This window comes from Myiozetetes cayanensis, unplaced genomic scaffold, assembly GCF_022539395.1.
Source record: "Myiozetetes cayanensis isolate MyiCay16 unplaced genomic scaffold, myiCay2020 scf1, whole genome shotgun sequence".
NCBI classification, from domain to species: domain Eukaryota; kingdom Metazoa; phylum Chordata; class Aves; order Passeriformes; family Tyrannidae; genus Myiozetetes; species Myiozetetes cayanensis.
Genome location: NW_026086604.1, coordinates 138,059,794 through 138,081,212, shown reverse-complemented (window position 1 = coordinate 138,081,212; position 21,419 = coordinate 138,059,794). Strand labels below are relative to the sequence as shown.

Sequence of the window (21,419 nt, the reverse complement as noted above, 5' to 3'; positions counted from 1 at the left end):
CTTACCACTTGTTCAGTAGTATCCCATGCTTATTTGCACATATTTGCACAAATCTGAAAAACAGACTGTTACAGAGCTCCAACATTTTCATTTAGTCCCAGTTACACTCAGTTCTATTTTACAGCATCCTCTGTCATAACAAGAACTACTTCAAAAAACTTCTTTCCCATAGTCAATTCTTTGATGGTAGTTATCAGGACAATGCAATTCCTCTCTGCCTGAAAGCTGTATGCCTGTTTGAAACAATTTATTCACCCTCCTGTTGACAAAAGTGTTGTTTTACAAAGTAAAATTCAGATTCTATACAATACAGCCTCTCCTAGTTATCCATTCACCCTTGTGAAAAGATGTAACTGGTTTAGGATTTGTTCTTGTTTTACATGAACTTTAGAACCTACCTAGTTCCCTCACGATAAAGACTCAGATGTGGGGAGTTCTAAAGGTGGAGCTTCAGAGTGTCTCCACTTCAAGTTCATCCCCAATTGATTCCCCCAAAGGAAGAAGCAATAACTCAACATTCATAGTGGCAAAAAACCAAACCTAATTGCTCTGATCCTACAGCAGTAACACAGGGATTTCACAGACAAACATAAAGGAGCTTTCAACTGCAAAGTAAGAAAAGATTATCCAATTTCTCTCCTAAACCATGCCAGAATCCTCCTGCCATTGTGCCAAGATCTTAAGGCTGGCTCTGGATCACTAATATTTCTAGGGACTAAAAGACCCTTAAATCTCCAAGAAGCAGGACTAACACGCACAGAGGATGCAAACTGGCCACGTTTCTATCCTACAGGCTTTGGGGCAGGGAATTCTCCATGGAGCAGCAGACTCTGAGCTCACTGTCTCATTCACCTCGTAAAACTCTGGAAAAAAATACCCAACCTCTCCCAAAGCAAAACCAAAGTGTGCTGCACATTATATGTCCCACAGACCTGCTGCTTGATAAACAGCACAGCCATTTCACAAATGTTACACAACTCAAAGTGTTTCACACATTTTCTTAAGTCCTGTATTTACATGGCAGCTTTGTATCAACTACACAAGAAAAGTGATTTTTAAATTATAGTTCTGTATTAGTTACCTATTGGCTAACTGAATTTGTGCCACAGAAATTAAATTACTGGCACAGTATTTTTAGAATACAAAAATAAAATTATTATACCAGAAATTTTGCCTTCTATAGGCATATTATGGCAGACAGCCTACAGCCTGCCACAGCCTCACATGATATCAGCGATCAACTTCAGAGTGCACATGAGTGGCTTTGAAAGGAGACACTGTGATGTGAGCCTGCAGACTAGAAAGGAAAATTCAAGCCCTTAAAAGGGATTGCATCGTTGAGATAAATGAGCACAGGTGTCACTGGTTTAGCTGGAATTAGCATTAGAATTTAGGACTCTAAAGAATTTAGAATGTTTAGAAGTCTGTAAATAAATTAATTCAGTGAAGGAAAACGATCTGTTAAAGAAGAACTTCATTACTTGAGGGTTATGTTTCTTCACCAAGCAAGGATTAGAGCCAGACAAAACACACAAAGACACTCCTTCCAAGGGATCAGTGTGCCCATCGAGACCAGGGTTAACCTCAAAGCTTTTTTGCTCTCAGCATACTTGCAATTCTCTTCCAACTTCAGTTTTACTAGAAAATGAACCATCTCTGCATTACAGCATCCAGCAATATGCCAAAGTAGCCTTAAAAAGAGAAACTCCACTTCTTTCTGATGGAAAAAATACTTTCCAGCAATTTTGTTAACCAATAGAAAACTAACGTTTAAAACATTTAAATGCTAAGGCATACAGATGTGGTTTGGTGTTTCCCTAAAAATAACACATCTCAAATTCCTGGAAAAAAAGGCCATTCAATTATATGCTCGAAGTCTACTGAATCATTTGCTTTCTTCAAAGGGGACAAGAAAATAACCCAGTCAAATTTTTCACACACTGAAATGCTGTAACAGAGGTTTTAAAGATTGGGTTCCCATATCTTAATTTCACAGTGTCCCAGCAAGTTACTTAAACAGAATAATAACCACATCTCTTCAGGCAGCACAGCAGGTTCTCTCCAACTTCAGACTGGTATTGTTCTTGCTGATAATCTAATTTGCACTCCTTTCAGAGAGATTTTGGAAATATAATTAAATTATTTTTAGAAGTTTTAGTTTTAGATAACTAATCACATCAAAATTATGATAACAAAAACAGCAGATGCATATTTGTGGGCAAAAAGTTAATCTGCCTGATTAGGCATCAATTCTTTAATCAAAACTAAAATAAAAATATATATTTCTTAGTTTTGTTCAGTTTAAGAAACATTCAAACATTAATTAAGCATTGCTTGTCTCACTTCCTAGCACACTCACATTTCAAGGTGATGCATCTATTTTGTAAATATTCACCCATGTTAACTTTCTACATCAAACATTTAATAAGCAATGGGTAATACAGAAAGAGAGAGAGAGGGACAGAGAAACTATATTTGCTTAGAATCACCTAAAACAATGTTTCTGGCTTCTGTACCACTTTACTGTATTTGAATGTATTCTGTAGTTCTCAATATCCTGCAGTGTATAAACAATCAAAAGTGCCAAACCATTCTCCATTATTTTAAGAATATACACATATATATGCAAGCAGGAATATGTCAGAACTGTCAGTTACTAGAAGGATCATTAAGTTTTTTTTTGAAGTTAAGAATGATCATAGCATCAAAGCTTGAAATTACCCTATGCAAAAGGGCATTTTTCACAATGCAACAGAGAAAGGAGGAACAGAAAATACATAGTCAAGAAGACTACAAAGGATCACTTGAAATGGAAAACACTGGAAGTAAATTGAAACAAATTGCAACAAGAAGCTTCTGAAAACATATTCATTTCAAAATCAGAACATTTTAACTATTCAGAACAAGGGAAAAACAAGAACAGTCATCCAGAAAGCAGACAATTCTTTAGTAGTCTATAGGGCTTTCTACACATCAGTCAGAAGGAGATATGGCAGTCCTACTGAAACAGAAAATAAGCAGTGTTTGTGAATAACAAAACATTTTCCTTAAATCGGTGATGAACACATCAAGAATATTTCAAGGGCAATACAAATAAGGCTGGAATTACTAATAGTCTGAAAGCTAACAATCTTATCAAAATGACAGAAGAGTGGCCATATAAAGAAAATGCTTATCTTTGTTAGGAGATTCAGTTGAAATGATGAACACAAACCAGAATTAACAATATTAACACCTGCTTGCAACTATTTTTCCTTATTAGAGCAACATACTTCCACATCCTAATGACAAAGTTAAAACAGAAGAAAGAACTGAGACGTTTTGCCAAAGCAAAGACTTAATCTTTGTTAAATCTAAAAGCCTTCTGCTGCCTCTCCATCTGCCTAGCTGGAGTTTCAGTGCCTGTCACTGAACAATTTCCAGTTAAAAAAAAAAACAAAACCAGGATTAACGCTGATAGTTGACTCTGTCCGTTCGTCCACCAATTAATACAGACACCTCCAGGCAGAAACACACCATGTGCTTGCTATGCCTTCTCCCTGGCACAGCTGCTGCTGCACACGTGAATGCAAAATACAGAATCCAACCCAGACAGCAACTGGGCAGGGCATACCCCCCTAAAATGCCCATTTCCCATATAATGCTCCATGTCACACTGTACTCAGCACTTACCAGCTGGTTTCTCTTATCCTTGGATACAAGAAATGCCAGAACACCAAACAGTTGTTTATTATATGTGTAGAAAACTTTTAGGAAACAAACATAAGGGAATATCTGAGACATCAGGGAAGTCATGGGCAGCGGCTAGAAGTAGATAACTGCAAGCAATAACAGAGACAACAGAATAACATCACCTTCTGTCTATTTACTTTTATGTCCAGATTTTGTAAAGTAGCAACAACAATGCAAAGACTTTATTGCAATTTCAGAAATTACTGGGGACAGCTTTAAAACCATCACAGAAGCAATATTAAAAATAGACAAGATTTCAAGCCTCAGAAATTGAACTGGATAAGGGGTAGTTTTGAACACACTGACAGTGTAACTTTTTGTAGGTTTTATCTGTCAAGTTCCTCACTAGGCTTCAAATCGAGACATGTACACAAACATACTTTTTTTTTTTTTTAAAGTGGACCAAAATTGCTGAGGTTAAAGTATTTTCTTAATCAGTGTTTTGGGTAGGCATTAGATAAAATACATAAAAATTATGGTCTAGAATGTCATCTGTTGACTATCCTAAATGGAATATTCTGAACATTAATCTTCTGTGAAATACAATCTTTGAAAAGGTTTTTCTATTCATTGGAAATGAAGGGGAACTGAAACAATAACACCACAAATGCATGAGCACTTGACTGTGGTTTCAAATTACAATATTGCTTCCTTCTTGAATATCTATCTCGTGAATAAGTGCAGTATGGAATTCGGCAGGGGGGACATTGGAATTTTTTTCCCCTTAATCTATTGTTTCAGGCACCATCAGATTTGATATGCACATCCACTTTCACAGCCACTCTGTGGCTAGTCCTCAACTTTAGTTTAACCTCTGAATGTCATTTACTTTTCAAGTATGTAATTCTTGCAATTACTAAAGATGCCTATATAATCAAGTGCAGTATAGTCTGGAATACACCTTTTCTAGAAAAAAGCACTTTCTTTTATCCAACAGTAATGTATTTCCCAATAAAAATCTAGTTTTCTTTTCAGTGTATGCTAACAGTGCTATCCAATACACAGAGCAGCAAAAATGTTAACAGAAGTTTCATGTTTCCAGTTTCTTTTTTCCTTCTCACACTGCTCAGGCAAGGAAACACCAGAATATGAAGCACAGCTGATGGTTCCACTGCATTCATAACCAAAGGATGACTATAGGGCATGTAATACTCAAATCACCCCAACATTCTATGCAGAAAAGTTAAGAACTACAGACACCATAAGGCCGCCTACAGCTCCTTCAGAGATCAGGAGGTCAGGGCTGAAAGACACTAAAAAGTGAGTTTTGGAAAATCTATCCCATATCTGTAGCTGATTGAGAAAGATGGCCTCTTGCTCCTCCCTTTAATCAAACCTCAGTCTATATCGGCAAGCAATTGTGCACCATAAGCACTGAAATCACATTTCTCATTGAAAATTTAACTCGATCTGTACATCCTTATAAAACATATCAGTATGTGGTAACTGTCAGAATTATTCTTTAAGAACAAAATTAAGTAAAAAAAGTATTTTTTAACATCTGGTTGAGTCCGAAAACTTGTCACTATGTACTCATAAACCCTCAATGCAGCCCAGTCCTCATAAAATTAAGGTGTCAAATATGGATGTCTGCTGCTCACATACCATTACATTTCTGTGGGGCTCCAGCATGTGCTCTTCTGCCTGGGAAATACAGGAGTGCACTCCAAAGCAATCCCACAGACAAACCTTATTTCCTGCATCAGAAGCAAACAAATCTAGTACAGAGTTTTATAAACAAGAAATGTTGGGGTTTTTTTTTTTGGTCACATCCAAAGACAGTTCTATTTCTTGCCTCCATCTTTTACACGTGTAGAGGTATTCTTGAGTTCTGTAAAGCTCTTCTAATACAGCCCAGTGCAGATGTTCTGTGCACTTTTTCCTGAGCAGCCGCTCCTGTCAGAGACATTGTCTTGACCAGCTGTGGGATTTCTCAAATTCTCTGCTACATGCTAACACAACACTTGAGGACAAGTATGTAAGGCACTTTTTGGAAGGCAGTAAAATTTATCAAAGGTTTATTTTGCAATTGGTTTTTAAGTTTACAGAGTAATTGAGTGGTTTTGCCTTCCTAAAAGTTTTATATAGTGAGTATTTTAGCATAATATATACATAGCAAATACTCATCAGAAAACAAAATAGGCAGTATCAGACCCTTAGTCTGAAGGAAAGGAGACAGAAGAGCAGTTGGTCAGGTATCTTTTAAATATACTTTCACAGAGAAAATATTTGAGATAGGGAAAAATCTGTCCTTTGCTAAAACCCACAAGGGAGTTGAAAAGGTAAGAAAGGATTTCCACAGCTCAAGGCTGTAGCTACTATCAAAATAGCTATAAATTAAGCTCTAACTAGAGACAGTGCTGAACTTCACTCAAAAAGAAAACAGCAAGTTAAATGTATCATTTTAATGCTAAATGAATCTTCAGTGGGTGACCAAAGTTGCAGATCTTGTCTTGGACACAGCCAAGTACATGAACAAACACACCACATGCCGTTCACCTTGCAGGTCCCATGAGGCACTTCTCGTATATGTCCTTCACATCTTAACAGTCAGCACAGAAGAAAACAGTTTTCAGCCAGGACTGGTAAGAATGAAAAACTCCTATGTGAGCCAGGAACTGAGGACCAAACCTCAAATGGATACCTTGGTTTTGACTGCAAACAGGAAGGTCATTTTTCACCTTTTGTGATTTTTTTTTTTGAGAACAAACAATACAAGTCAAGAAGACCTATTGTACAGTGTACAGAGGCATAAAGGAATCAGCAAAGTCTTTGGCTGTTATCAACTCTGTTTGATTTCCATGTTCCTGGCAGGAACCTGTGTTTCAAGAGCTTTTGCGTTCACACAGAGCCCTGGATTTTCTTTACCAGGAGGTTTCAGTTGTGGGGGTTTTTATACAAACGTACATAAGTATGAACATACATATATACATATATACATACACAAACATACATGAAAAAAGCCCAAAAAACAAAACAATCCCACAAATAATACAAAATGTATTCTGTAAATCTTTCAGCATTATTTGACTTTCAAGGAAGCAATTTTACTACAAGAACTAGATTCACTTTTTATTTGGTCTAAACTGGCAGGAAACCTCTCTCTTTTCTTACAGGCTTCTGAAAAATTACACAGCCTAAAGGAACTGCCAAACCTTGGATCTGACTTCAAGAGCTGCCTCAATACATCACCTTGGAAAATAAAGAGATAAATTTCCTTAAATGTGGCTCTACTGAGTTCAGTTAAGCTTATTTACAGCAGATCAGTATTTAACCCTACATGACTGCCAGAGCTGAGAGAAGGGTATTGGAGCAAGCAATTTAGGGATGCTGCAATTCCTCCTACAGTCTGCAGAACCAGTGAATAGGACAGTATTTCCCACCCATTCACCATATGTCTTCTAACGTGTTTCAAGGGCTTTTAATTCTCTCACAAATATTACTTGTTGACATGGAGATTGCTCTGCTTGAAAGATGCCTACTGTTATTTTTAATGCTAGCTTGCAGTGTCAAGATACTGTCTTTACAAAATAAAAATCTTTTATAACAGGGAAATAAAAGAATTTCCATTAAGGGGAAGAGGACATATATCAACTTTAAAAATAAATTCTGGTCCCAAGAGTCAGGCAAGATTTTACAAGATTATTTAATATCCAAATTGTTTTCTGTTTTCTTTGTACATCTCATCAATCCTTTTTCTTTAATTCCATCTGCCTAGTAAACAGAGGGCCAAGGACATTTCTCTACTGCTGTCTGAGCTTGAAAACACAATAAGTTAGCCATTATTAATATATTATACTAATAAGCACAAGTATGAATACATAAAAAGTGTTGTTCATCACAGCAACCTTCATTTGCAAGTAATTTCTGATTCTCCATTGTTTACTAGGTCACTGTACCACCATGGAGATGATAATGATCCCTTTTAATCAAAGGAGTGAAGCTAATGGAAATAATTAATTGTAACTACCAATGAATTAGCTATTTATGTAAGATGCATAGGCATGAGCCTGAACATAACTGCTATATAATATGAGAAGGAAATTGTGAGTTTTTCCTCCCATCTGTTTTAAACTCCATTAAGAAAATACACTCATCCCAAGTTTAGCTATGGGATCAAAAAATGCTATCATGACCCAGTCCTGGATAACTTCAGCCTGCTAGGATAAGAAAACTTCCTTGTGGCAAAACAATAAAGGGATAAACACAAGATAAAAGAGAAAGAAGGAAACAAGAAAATTACAGAGGGTGAGCAAAGGCCACTAGACCCAAACAGCAAAATAGACAGAGGTAATGCCATTTAGCAGTGACACAAAACTGCTTTCTTGAACCAAGTCTTGGGTTTCTCTCCAAACAATAAGCAAATACTGTCAAACTCTTATTTGAAAGATGCCACAGAGATCTTTCCAGAGATCAAACAGGTTTCTGGGTAAAATTATTTTCCAAGTTACAAGTAGATATTATTACCAACTCTCTAGAAGACATCAACAATAAAACTTTATCAGTGCATACTTGCCCTATTATTTTCTATCAGATACCAAGATAAAAGTACCTGAGTTACTTGAGGAAAGAGAACTGTAGCAAGCAATAGGAAGCTAATAGGACTATTTATTAATTAGATGCAGTATCCTCTCTCAACAAGTGTCTTGCTGAACAGACAGCTGAGTGTTAAGCAACTTGCTAAAGCAAGCTCCAAGTTCTGAATTACTTCAACAAGCCTTATTCTCCCACAGGCCCTGTTTAGCAAACTTATCATAGGAATTAACTGCAAGACAACAAGCAGCTCAGATGCTTTCACATCATTGCAAATATAAGTGTTTTACAGCTAGCAATGGGTTTCAGTATACAGTTTACATGCACTGCTGAACTGAACTTCACACTTAATTATATATTGCTGGATCCCTGCCAAAGCAGTTATATCAGGAGTTACCCCCCACCCCCATTTGATAGTTACCTTTAACAGCTTGTTTCTGCTATACCTGCATCAAAACTAATTCACCTCAGTGAAAACCAGGATTAAAACCCCCATGTAAGAACGGAAAATGGCACAAGCAAGTCAGCACGTTCTCATGAGATCTAGGTGCCGAAACATATCATTTTTATCAGATAAATAAGACAAGTCATAGAGCTACAGTAACATTTGGCAGTGTGCTGACTTAACACATGACATTCCCCACAGCTTTGGTCAGCACAGCATGATCAGCATGAAGGAACTGCAGATGGAGATGATGGGATGGCCAGCAAGGAGAGCACAGGAGGCACTCATGACCACCTCAGCAACCTGCTGCAGAACCCTTTCTAGGAGAAACAGACAACAGAGCTGGAGAGACTTTCTGACCTACAGAACCACAAACTAAAACCTCCACATGGACAAGAGCCACAGACCAACCAAAACCTAGAGAAGGAAGAGCACCAGACATGGGCCACAAGTGGGAGATGGAAACTCCCTCTAGGTCCCACCATTCCCTGGCAGGACAGGACAGGGCTGGGCTTCAGCAACCCAACAGTGACAGCACAACTGCCTTTCTTGCCCTGCAAAGCCCCCAGGGTGCCACCTGGTTTGCCAGGAAACCCTGGCCAGAAAAGGCCAGTCACCAGTCCCACTGACCACGGATGAGCTCAGAAATCACACATTCCCACTCCTTCAACAGAAAGAAAACCTTCTCCAGCACAGACCCTGCCTTTCTATTAGGTAATTAAAAATCAACCAGATTTGATTTCCCAGAGAGAAACCAAAAAGATTCCTCATTTGCATGAGGAAAGAAATGCAAAAATACATGGTTAGAGAAGATTTACATACAGCTGGACACACTGAATCCTGGGCACAGTATCAATTACAAAGATGGTAATTACCAAGAAATTTCTTCCATGAACTGCAGATCTTAAGACTGCTACTAACTAAATCTTTTTTCAGCTTTTTGTTGAGTAGAAAGCAGTGTTTAAAAAGAAAAATCCAACACAACCTATTTTAAGAATTACAATTCATGGACCATGGTTTATTTGTAATTCCAAACTGTAATCCAGAATATACATTCATCATAAAGCACACATTTCCAAAAGACAAAATGAAAATTAAAGAGATCAAAAGTGTTACTTAGAAGTCTAAAGATACAGTGGAGAAACACAGAAGTCTTACCCATATGTGGATACTGATCAAAAAGATTTGAGAGAACAAGGATTATTTTATTTGCCTATCTGCAAACATTTAGGAGAGGGCAGAAAGCAGGCATGTGCAGCAAATATTGAAATGAAAATGTGATGTAATGTAAAACAGGGTTTTGAAATCAACATTTAAAGTTATGATGCCACCCTGGAGGCTTCACTGACCCTGCTCTAGAACACACTGTATGTGCTGTGCACTTCTCAACACTCAAAGAGAATTGCAAAACAGAAGAGGAGATGAGACCAGAGACAGGAATGTCTGTGTGTTGTGGGCAGAAAAAGGCTGGGCTGAACACAGGCAGGAAGCAAGTAAGGCAGATTGTGACAGAGTGGTACACAACAAAGGGGGAGCGGAGAAAGGAGATAAAAATCAAACAATCTTATTAAAGTTACAGTGAAGGAGAAATGATCAAAAAATCACTGAAGAATGATCAAAAAGGAATATATTTACCTTTCAGCTCAAAGCTGGTTTTACCATTGTGCTAGTAGTACAACAAAAAAAACACAATAAATCCTCTTTTTACTTTAAAAACATTATTTTCCAATACATTGGTAAATGTAAAATCTTAAGAACAAAGTTGTCATCCAGGAACACACACACAAAAACAAAATAAAAAAAAATAAAAAGAAAAAAAAATTCGGGACAGAATCTGCTCTGCGACCTAACGGCAGCCTGGTTCTTCCAACAATGCCAGGAGGCCTAACCTTCACTTCTGGAGCTTCCTGAAGCTCACAGAGATCCCAAGGACAAATGCCATGCTGGGTTTACATCACAGTTATGCAGCAACCCAGTAAGAGCAGAGCCCTCAGGAACCTGAGCCCCAGGAACAGGAGGAAACACAGACATCAGAGGCGAGCCCAGGACCTTGCTGAACACGCCGGTTCCACCATGCAGGGGTTTACCCACAGCCAGCACCTGCTCTTTAGCTTGGCAGAAGTTACCATCTCAGACAGCACCACACTTCACTTGAACAACCACTGTGTATAGTCAGTAAAAGTGCACTTTTGTGCACTTGTGAACCCATTTTGAGATCATCAACACAAAATCAGAGACAAAAGAACTGCTGAAGTGCTCTCTTAAGTTCTCTTCTGTTCTCTACCCACCCACACACACACACGCATATCACTGCTGTTCAACTGCAAATTTATATTCAAAAATTAAAGCATGAAGTAACAAGAAAAAGAAAGCAATAAAAAACGAAAAAAACCCACGTAACCAGATACGTGAAAAAATAGGAGAGCAGTTGTACAATGTAAGTTCAGGTTCTCATGTAGAAACGTAAAACTTCGGTGTTTGGAGTGCGTGAACTCTGATTCAAATACCTGTTATAAAAATAATTCCTTACCACAGTATGTTTTAAAGAAATGTGACTTAATGTCGAGAGCTTACTTTTCACAAAACATTCAATTCCATTTCAATTTAATTTGGTAATGTCCCTTTCACTTAAATATCCATTTTTGCCAAGGGGAAAGAAGTTTCTAGATTTAGAATTTACATCACTGCTTATATATGGAATTTTAAATTATTTTTTTGTTTGTTTTAGCTTTCAGAGTGGTATTGGTTTCTTTTTCTCCACAAAACAATCAAGTTAAATCCCTCCTACTGCATATTATTTTTATCATAGACTGGATCTCTAGGAACATCTCAGTTACAGGGATCCTCCTCATACTTAAACCACTGCAAAAGGAAACAAAACCCTCCATAAAATTACAATTCCAATTTCCTTCTATGACTACACAGAGGGGATAACTGTGTATTGTCAATGTAGCATACTAAACACTTATCCTAGTGAATTATCCTGGAAAGAAGGAGAACATTTAGCTGCAGGAAGCGTGATTTGAAAGCTTAAAATACAATTGCATTTCCAAATTCTTCACAGCCTTTTCCACCTCCACTGACTGAGTGAGTAAACGCATATGGATTTCTGCCAGCCAGGAATAGTCACAACACCAGCTTCAAGAAGGAAGTGCCACTGAGAACTGTGCATTCACAGGGAGCATCAGGTGGCACTGACACAGCTCAGAGCAGAGGCACGTGCAAAAGATGCTGTTTTGTTCACTCGTGACACTGGATTTTATCTCGAAGTTTATTTTAACATCTGAACCTCAAAATCTACTACATATGACCATAGCAAGAAATCAAAATGCTAATCAGAGGAATGCTCATGTATCTTCATTTCAGGATCCCTTTTCAGGAACTGTTCATTCCAAATGCAAATAAATCAATCATTGATTACTATTTAATGATAAAAACACTAGGATTTCAAACCATATGTATGAAAAACTATGTCAAGTGGTTCATTAGTCCTTATTTTAAAAGTGATAGTGAATAGGACAGAGAATTTCAAATTAAAGATCATCCTCAACAGATCTTACTAATTTGGGGATCCGATAAATTTAAGATTCTGCCTATAGCAGTTGAAACTTTGTTAGCAACTAGAAAAGAAATTCTTCCTAATAAGATCTGAAATTGGTTTTTTCCCTAGTTATAAACACAGCAGAATAATGCTCTGAATGGTTAGGCAAAATATTCTGCCACTGAATTTACCATTATGAATTTTCTCTCTGTTGATTTCACTTATGCAGTTTCATAAACCTAATAAAACCAAATGAGTCCTTTAAAGTTCTCCAAAATGAAAAAAACTGAAACAAACAGAAATCAGAAGATATTATAAGGATCCCAGTTCCTAACAACTGTTCTACTTCCCAAACACTTTGGAGACTACGATCCTAAAATAAGCAAACCAACCGTTAGGAAATACAAATTTCTACTGGGATTATCTGCACGTTCTCGATCGTACCTTCTTTTTCCAACCTGTATTTCACACAGGTTATTTTAACAGCACTCATTGAGGAAGAGGAAATGGAGGGGGGAGAACATATTAAATTAACAGAGGCTGCAGTTTACTTAATGAAAACTGCATATATGATGGTATGACACAGAGACTACTTTTTTCAAGATAGAAAAACAGATGAGACCTAACACACTGAATACTGGCCTGGGAATTTGAAATTGATTTCAAATGCTGAGAGACCTTCTTCAAGATCTTTATATCACTTGCATCCTTTTACAGTATAACAGAACTCACAAAGTACTTCAGAGATGTAATTACTGCTTGTAAAGCTCCCTGACCACAGCCTGAAAGTTTCATTTAGCCAAAGCAGGGAGCATGGCCTGCCATGTTTCAGGACCAGCAGCAATTCTCAAACTCCGAATCTTCAACTAATGCACTGCCCAGTGTCAGGAAAGAGGATAAAGAAACCACTGTATGCTTAGATGTAAAATGGAACTACTGATAAACAGCACAAAAACATAACTACTGCCAGTCTTTTCACATACACACCATCATCTACTTACAATTCCTACAATTCCTTCCTTAGAGAGCATGCATAGAAGTGAAAAAGTGTAGGATACCAATTCAAAACACCTTTGCTGACCAAGATGGCTTCTTTCCCATGCAGTATTATTTTCAGTATCTGAACTGAATGTATTTTTTCCAGAAACAAAGATGGTAATAAGTTTCTTTATCAGCTGGAAGCATCCACTAAGATGTCATAACACAAATAACAACATGGCAAAACACCAATGTTCAGGGACAAAATACAAACCAGAAACAATTTTAAGCATGCCAATGTTTTGTTAATTCTAAATCTAGAAAAGCACATCCCTGTACCATCAAGTCTTGCATTTTCATTTAGTAACACTGCACCTTCATCAAGACACTTTGGGTAGCCTGGATTTACAAAACGGTGTAGTCACCACTTCCTCCGTACAGAAGGTATGTTTTGTCTCCTTAGAAGCCAACTTTTGGACTCAGGAATAACTCATCAATTCCCACTCTTAATGAAATACCAACACAGCAAAGAAAAGAATCTTTTAAAATTTCATCACGCTCTCATATTGGTTTCAGTACTGTTGAAAGTAAATATTTTCACTTCCCATCTGATATCTTCTGGATCTCGGCCACAGCTGTATAAGGATCATTTTGCAGACAAAAGAAAATAAAGCAAAAAGCCTGAGATACAATTTTTTTAACTGAAGTTGGGTGAGGTTTTATTTAAAAGAAAATTATGAATCAGTAGTTGAAGGCTGACTCTCCTTATTGCAAAGACACAAGAATATCACAATGAAGACTCTTTCCCTCTAAAAATCATGGTGGAGAAGAGTGTGGGAAATGTTACATAAAGTGGATGAAAATTCACTTTTAATCTTGGGATTAACTCTACTCCACAAACTTGTTTGAGCATTCAACTACTGCAGCTTTCTGCAACATTTTTACACCGAGAAAAACAGTAATAAAGCGCCACTCACAGCAACAAAAACTAATTTTATTGATACATTTTGCTCAAACCACCATAAACTACGGGAGAGCTCCGGTTTTGCAGAGTGAATTGCATCTATGATGGCACAGCAAAAGTATTTCAGTAACACAGTTACAGCATTAGCCTGACTGAACAGTATTAATTTTCAAAGAAATAGAGTAAATAGGAGTTTGACTTCAATGATCCTTGTGCATCACTTCCAACTCAGGATATTCTACAATTCTATGATTCTAACATAAGTGAATGGAAAGTGCACATTCTTGATGACCTGAGATACTTGTCTTAGCTGAACGATCATTGGTCTAAAAAATTCTTTCCAGCTTGCAGGCCCAGAAAGTCAAAAGCATGATGAGAAAGAAAACAAACAAATTAAAACAAAGGAGGGAAAACAGGATTTCATGCAAACTCTGTAACCAGTTTTCATTAGTAATTTCCCATTGATGCCAACCATAGCTCCTTAGCCAGTTTCTATACCAGCTAAGGATTAGAAGTAGGAGCATTGTTCTCCACCCAGTCCAGATTAATGAGCGCTCCCAAATTCAAGCCAGTCCTCCCAGAAGTAGCTCAAGAGATGGTGATGCTCCAGCAACAATGGCTGAGGGGATGGGTTATGGTGATATGTGGGGCCTACAAAACCAGCAACAAAAGTAGTTTAAGTTGAGCTCAGCAAAACCATCTCTGAATTTTGATCAACTTCTGCAAAAAGTTTCAGCTTCAGTTCGGGAAACACGAAAATCTCAACAGTCCATTTCAGCAATTCCAGAATATTTGCTTTTAAAGCTGGTTTGTAAGGAGACAAAACTATTACAAAAGATACAGAAGAAGTGGTAACTACTCAAGTGAAAGCACCACATAGTGCTGGGATTATTCTAGCTAACTAATAAATTGCTAGACTCAAAAAGTTTTTTAACGTTTACTGGCTGTTCACATACATTTCAGAGTTGTGTGGCACATATATTAAATACTCTGCAGGACGAAGTAAAAAAGTCCACTCCATACATCAGAATGCACATAGAAAATCAATACATTTTAACAGATCTATTTATCCAAAGTCAAAGGAATGGAAAAGAAGCAAAAGTAATGTTGATTCATTTCACACAGAAAGCTATACATTCTTTGTGTTTTCAGTCTGTACAGTGTATTTCATATTCTTGTAAAGATGTCAGACAAGGAAGATATTTAGACTATGTCTGACGTGCAGCTGGCTGGCAGGGCAAGGACAGCTATCAGGTAGTGCCAGGCACTGCTCACTTATTCCCCTTCCAGCCTCATGATACATAAAAGACAGCAGCTAGAAAAAGGCATTCACAGTGTCAGTAAGCTGCTGCATGTGCCAGCAAACAGCATCTCAAATGTTTCAGAAATGGTGTCCCACCACGTGAGTGCCAAACTTCAGCATTGCTTTTTGTATCATCTGACCTGAGCAAGGCCTGGAGATGCAGTGAACATACCAAGAACATATAAAATTAGGTAAACCAGCTATGACCACAGAGTGGAGAGGTTTTAATTCCTTTTAATTACATTATTCTTATTACATGTAAAATCCAAGGTGGGGGGGACCAAACCAAAACAACTCAAAATACAGGAGTCCTTTCATTTTCTGAGACCTATACTTTTATGTCTTGTTATTCTGTTTCAAGTAGCAATTTACCCAGCTAACACTGTTGATCTTGAGTAACACACTTTGAAAGAAAATGTTAATCAGATGGCACTGCACTAATAAAATCTATTAGAGGTAATTTCAAATATGACTACTCTTAGCCTGTGTGCATCTGAAAGCCTTGAAAGCTACATATGAAAATAATGACTTTATGCACAGCCTAAATTTAATGTGAAAGGGAAGTTTTAGGAGATTTTAGGAAGACTTTGTATAACATGGTGGTGCCTCTTAGGAGAAGCAGGGCACACACACAGAATAACCAGATGAGGCTGACAGCAGAATAAAGCAAGCTGTGCAGTATGCATCATTAGCAGCGTGCAGTACAGGGCTAAGTTCAGTGATGTAGGTCACAGCAGGCTCTATTTTTAATTTTTTGATGCACCAGAATGCAGTGGTACCTTGATACATGACCTCTGACAGATGCTTAGGTAGGTAATGCAAACGGTAGCACTGACAAGCACATAGATCACCTCTGTGCTGGAATCCTGGCTAAGGAAACAAACAAATTTTTGAAAGAGACTTTTCTGCAAACCAAATAAGACTTTTTTTTTTTTTTTAAGAAGGTCTGTCCTTTTACGATCCAGGTTTTAGCAGAAATGTCTGTGTGCAACACACTAGATATTTAATTTGCTTCTGAGGTGCTTATGTCTTGACTTTTGTGAATGTAAGTCAGTTCCTTCACAACATGCAACCCATCATGCCCTACTGTTAAAAACACCACTATTCCCTTTCAGCAAAATTCTATGAGGTATATGGGCAGACATTTTAAAACTTTCTTGCATTTTGCTAAAATCTCGTAATTCTTATAAAACCCAGTAGAAAGAGATACGGAAATACTAACTAATCTCACATCAGAGACTCCCATGTGCCAGTTCCAAGAAGGAGAAAAAAAACACATAAATGAACAAACAAGTGGCTTCTTAAAAAAGCAATCCATTCTTGGGAGCCTGTGCATTATGCAGCAAAAAATTAACATGATTGACCCAATGTGAAAAGGGCTGAAGACGTCATCAGTGATGCACAGTTTGCACAGGTCATTATCTGAGCTAGCAACGCATGACCCAGTGACATCAGCAGAAGTTTATAAAGAGGGGGAAAAACAGAAAAAAAAAAAATCAGATTTTTGCTGGAGGGAGTGGGAGACAGAGGAGGCCTCATCATTAACAACTGTCTTTTCTCAAAATAGCTTAGGAACTCTCCATCCAGGCTCTATTTCAAGAACAGCCTTTTGGCCAGTTTAATTGTATGGTATCAGCTTTACTTCACGCCATCATGTTTGTAGTAAGACATTCCTTTTGCCCCCTCACTACAGCTCCATATTTGAAAAGCTGACTATAGAAATCATGCTTCAAACAGAGAAATCACATCTGAGCACATGCTGCTTTTTCACAGGTTAAATCACCACTGGGTCTGTCACTTGCTGATGTAAAGAGTTAAGTGGAGTCTAGGCCAAGGTCATCCCAGCTAGCAAGGATCTACATAGTGCATACACCAAGATGCTCACACAGCTTGCATGGACAGAAGTTTGCATCCAAATGAGATACAGAATCTGACACAAAGTTTTCAGCCATTTTTACTTGTTGTTGCCATTAACACTGCTGTAAAAAAAGTCCTGATGGCAAACAGATAGATGTAGGAATCTGCAAGTGTTGAATCCACTGCCACAATTCTCTTCAACTTCTACATGTGAAGCACTGAAAAATGTGACAGTTCATCCTTAGCAACAAATCATCAAAAACTGATGGTAAGCTCTGTATGTTACAATTACCCTCTTGCTCTTCCTCAAAAGAAAAAGAAAAAAAACTGTTAGGTGTTCTTCATTATCATGAGCCTGTACAAATAAAAGAAAGAAAAAAGAAAGAAAAAGAAAAGGCATTTTGGTGACTGCACAATATTCAGAGAAGCAATTTTGCATCTTCTTAAAAATTTTTGGCGGGGGGGGGAAGGAAGAAAGGTCAATTCAACACAAGTATTCTCTAAAACAAGTCACTTGACAAATTCCTTCTAATCAAATCTCTGCCAAAATTCCCTTCTCTTTCAGATATCATTTCACAAACAGCTGTGAAATATTACAGAAATTGAGATCATTCTGACAAGGTACCAGTGATGTAGAGGTAACATTTCTACTGAAATAGAATTGCTCCAGCCATTCTTTGAAAAAGTGCTAATGGATTGGGTATGGAGTTGAATTAAAGAAGACAATTCAGAGGCATGATTTTGAAGGTAGATTTGATGAGTATTTCCTTAGGAAGTATATAAGACAGGCAAACATCAAACAGATCCACTAGTACTAAAACTTCCAGTTAAATCACTCCTAAAGGTTTGACATCCCTCCCTCTTTTTCTTTCTCCTTCTTAAGCTGCCAAAACCAGGGCCTGCAACAGTGAAAACCACGCATCTCTTTAAAGCTTAAACCAGCCCACAGCTTATTTAAAGGCTCTGAAAGTTCTTGATTTATGCAAGCAGCTTTACCCACTCAAAATAAATGTTTCCTGAATTTCCATCCAATTGAGTATGAAAAAAACTTCCACACAAAACATATTAACTCAGACACTTTATGGCACGATTTTTACAGTTCCCAAAAGTACCACTGAAAAGGTAAACACTTGTTAGAGACACGAATTTTCACTTTGAGACCTGTCACTGCCACATATACTTGGAGTAGGATGGAAGGGCTCTCACTCAAAGAACAGTGAGAAATATAAATCTGAAGTGTCAAAAAATGTTTCATTTCAGTGCACCAGTCTTTGTCATCACTTACTTAATTAAAAAAAAAAAAAAGTACATTTGGCAACACTGCCAATTTGAGAAACTTCATGACTTGCAGGAACGCTAAGGAATCAACACCCAGCATTCTCTCCTCATGACACAGATAACCAGACTATTGTTTTTTCATTGTAAAATGGTAAGAAAACCATTAAAGTTCTCTACTGTGAAGGGTTTTTCCCATCCTAGAGTCTCATCAGTAGACATCAGTATGCCATACAACTTCAAACAACCTAACAATAAAAACGTAATAGATAGTCTAATAGGAAATATAATTTCAGAAACACAAAATCATCTTATGACATTTAGCAACCAGTTTACCATCTAACCAAAAGACCTTCAGTGAGTATGACTCCAGGGCAAAAGACCTGTAACTAATCACACTTCAGAAAGCAGTTTTACCCAAAGTCTGACCAGTTGTTTCATGTGAACAGACATTTATTATCTATCAGTATCCCCAGTGGAAACTTACTTCTCAGACTTTATCCATGAAAAGGGGTGAGACTAGAGTAAGGCACAAAAAGGAAACCCAAAAGTGTTTGCTCTTTTTCAGATTTAAAGACTCCTTGTCCATCTGAAAATGTGTCATTGCACTGTCAATGGTTCCAGACCAAAACCAACAAAACCTAAAAATAAATAATGCACAAGGTATTTTCTGCCTTCTAACAACAGGTTACAACTTTAGACTTGAAACGTGCCATACTGTAAAGGAAAAGAGAGAGAGAACATACATGTGCCTTGACCCAATAAATTAAACAACCAACCATAAAGATTATTTTTTTTTTGCAAATAACTACTCAGATGCAGGAACTTATCTGCATTACATGCACATTTCAGCAAGCACACATGCACTTACTATTTCCACCTATTTCCACCAATGTCTTTCTTCCCATCCATTAAAAAAAAAAAAAAAAGAACAAGGCACAAACCCCACACATCACTGACCAAAAACTTTACTGTATACTGTGTTGCTATAGCTGGAGAAATCCGTACCATCAGAGAGAGTTGCATCCTGCTATGCTGGACACCACTGATGTTGGAAGAATTAATCATTCATAGATCAACAATTGGTTCTTTCATCTCCCTGGCTTTCTCAGACCAAACCATTATGTATTTTTTTCCACCTACTGATCCTGTTACAGTCTAATTTTTCAGCTGCATGTAGCAAAGACATCTGAAAAACATTCATATTTCCAGAATTCACCTCATTGAAAGAAACCAGTGATGGTACCTATCTGCTTCTATGGGTTTCACAGCCCTACTGGTCTCAAGAACTGACTTAACATAAAATTCGGTACTAAAATCACAATCAAATAAGCTATGGAAAAATGTGGAAGGCAAATTGAAGTGCACCCAAGTCCCTCTTTCTGGCTTTCTACCAACAGCAGTCCATGTGAACTAATCCATGAGATAGCTGACCTTTTACCAAGTAAAGTTTTAGGACTAAATACTTCAGCTAATCAAAAACTAAATCACATGTATACATTAACTCAACCCACATCTTTAAAATTAAGCTGTATTCCGGCTAGCCAAAACGGCAGCACATTCATGCACTACTAAACCAACAAGAATACGGCTTTTTCAATATCACTGCAGAGAAACTCTGAGGGGGAAAGGTGGTATTCGTGATTCCAGAGCGCTGCGCCTCATCACGGCAGTAACGGGGAAGAAAAAGTCACTGGAAGAGAAGGTTGTCATGGGAAACACTTCTCCCACTTTTATCGCTGGCTGGGTTTGTCCTTTAAAGGCTCACCCCTGCAGAGGCCTGGCAGGTGACATCCCGGCAGGTGACGTGAGCTCGGCACAGCCAGCCCTGCCAAGGGCGAGGGAGCCTTCCCTCAGGGGCCAAGCCGAACCCCGAGTGTCCGAGCCCGCCGAGTTTGTCCATAATGCCACCCCACCACACTCTGAAGGGCGAAGGGTCTCGGCAGCGCAGACCCGGGGCCCAAAACCTGCACGCTGTTTAAGGATGCGGGCGAGAGGATGCTCCCCAGCCCTGGCTAGAAGGGTCCCGCACATCCCCCCCGGGGGAAAGGAGGCAGATGGACCGCGGCATCCCCGGGAGCCCCGCGGGGGCGGGCACGGAGACCGGCACCGTCGGTGCGGCCCGGGGGACACGCTGTGTGGGCAGCGGGACCGGCCGGCCCGGCCCCACCCGGGGGAGCCGCGGGGGCAGAGCCGAGCCCGCCGCAGGGAGGGGAAGGGAAGGGATGCGGGGGCTCCCCGGAGCGCCCGCCCGCGCTCACCGTCGATGTTCTCCCGGTCGCTGATGTGCTGCAGGTTGCAGCCCGTGTCCTCCCGGCTCAGCTCGGCCTCGGGGCGGTAGGACTCCAGCCGGGAGTGGGCATTCCGGCGCAGCTTGGGGCTGGAGGAGACGCAGCACGACGTGGTGTTCCCCATCTTCTCTGCCCGGCCCCGGCCCGGCTCGGGAGGAGGCGAGGGGCGGCCGGTCAGCGGGGGCGGCGGGAAGCCATGGGCGGCAGCGGCGACGAGAGGGAGCGGCGGGGGAGGAGGAGGCGGCGGCTGCGGCGCCCTGCGGCTGCACTCGCCGGCGGGTCCCCCCGGCGGCTCATCCGCGGAGGCGGCCCCGCAGCGCGGCCCTCCGGCGTGGGCTGCGGCAGCTAAGCCGCCCTGCAGCGCGGGCGGGCGGCGCGGGGCCCGCCGGGGCACAGCCCCATCCTCCCCGCCCCCGCGCAGCCGCCGCGCCCGCCCCGCGCTCGCACCCGCGCGGCAGCGCCGCAGGCCCCGCGCCGGCGGCACCGGCAGCGCTCCGGCA

The 21,419-nt window shown here is 39.5% G+C and overlaps 1 protein-coding gene across 2 annotated transcripts in view; it reads right to left on the bottom strand.

Moving 5' to 3' along the window:
- CCNY (cyclin Y) overlaps positions 1-21,199 on the bottom strand; it is a 122,959-nt gene extending 101,760 nt beyond the window's left edge. Inside the window, exon 1 of one of the 2 annotated variants that reach the window (XM_050332426.1) lies at positions 20,890-21,199. In XM_050332426.1, coding sequence (XP_050188383.1) covers positions 20,890-21,043 — 154 coding nt within the window. In that variant the 5' untranslated portion in view covers positions 21,044-21,199. The remainder of the gene's footprint in view (positions 1-20,889) is intronic. The other variant, XM_050332447.1, reaches the window with a different exon arrangement.
- Between the last annotated feature and the right edge of the window lie 220 nt (positions 21,200-21,419).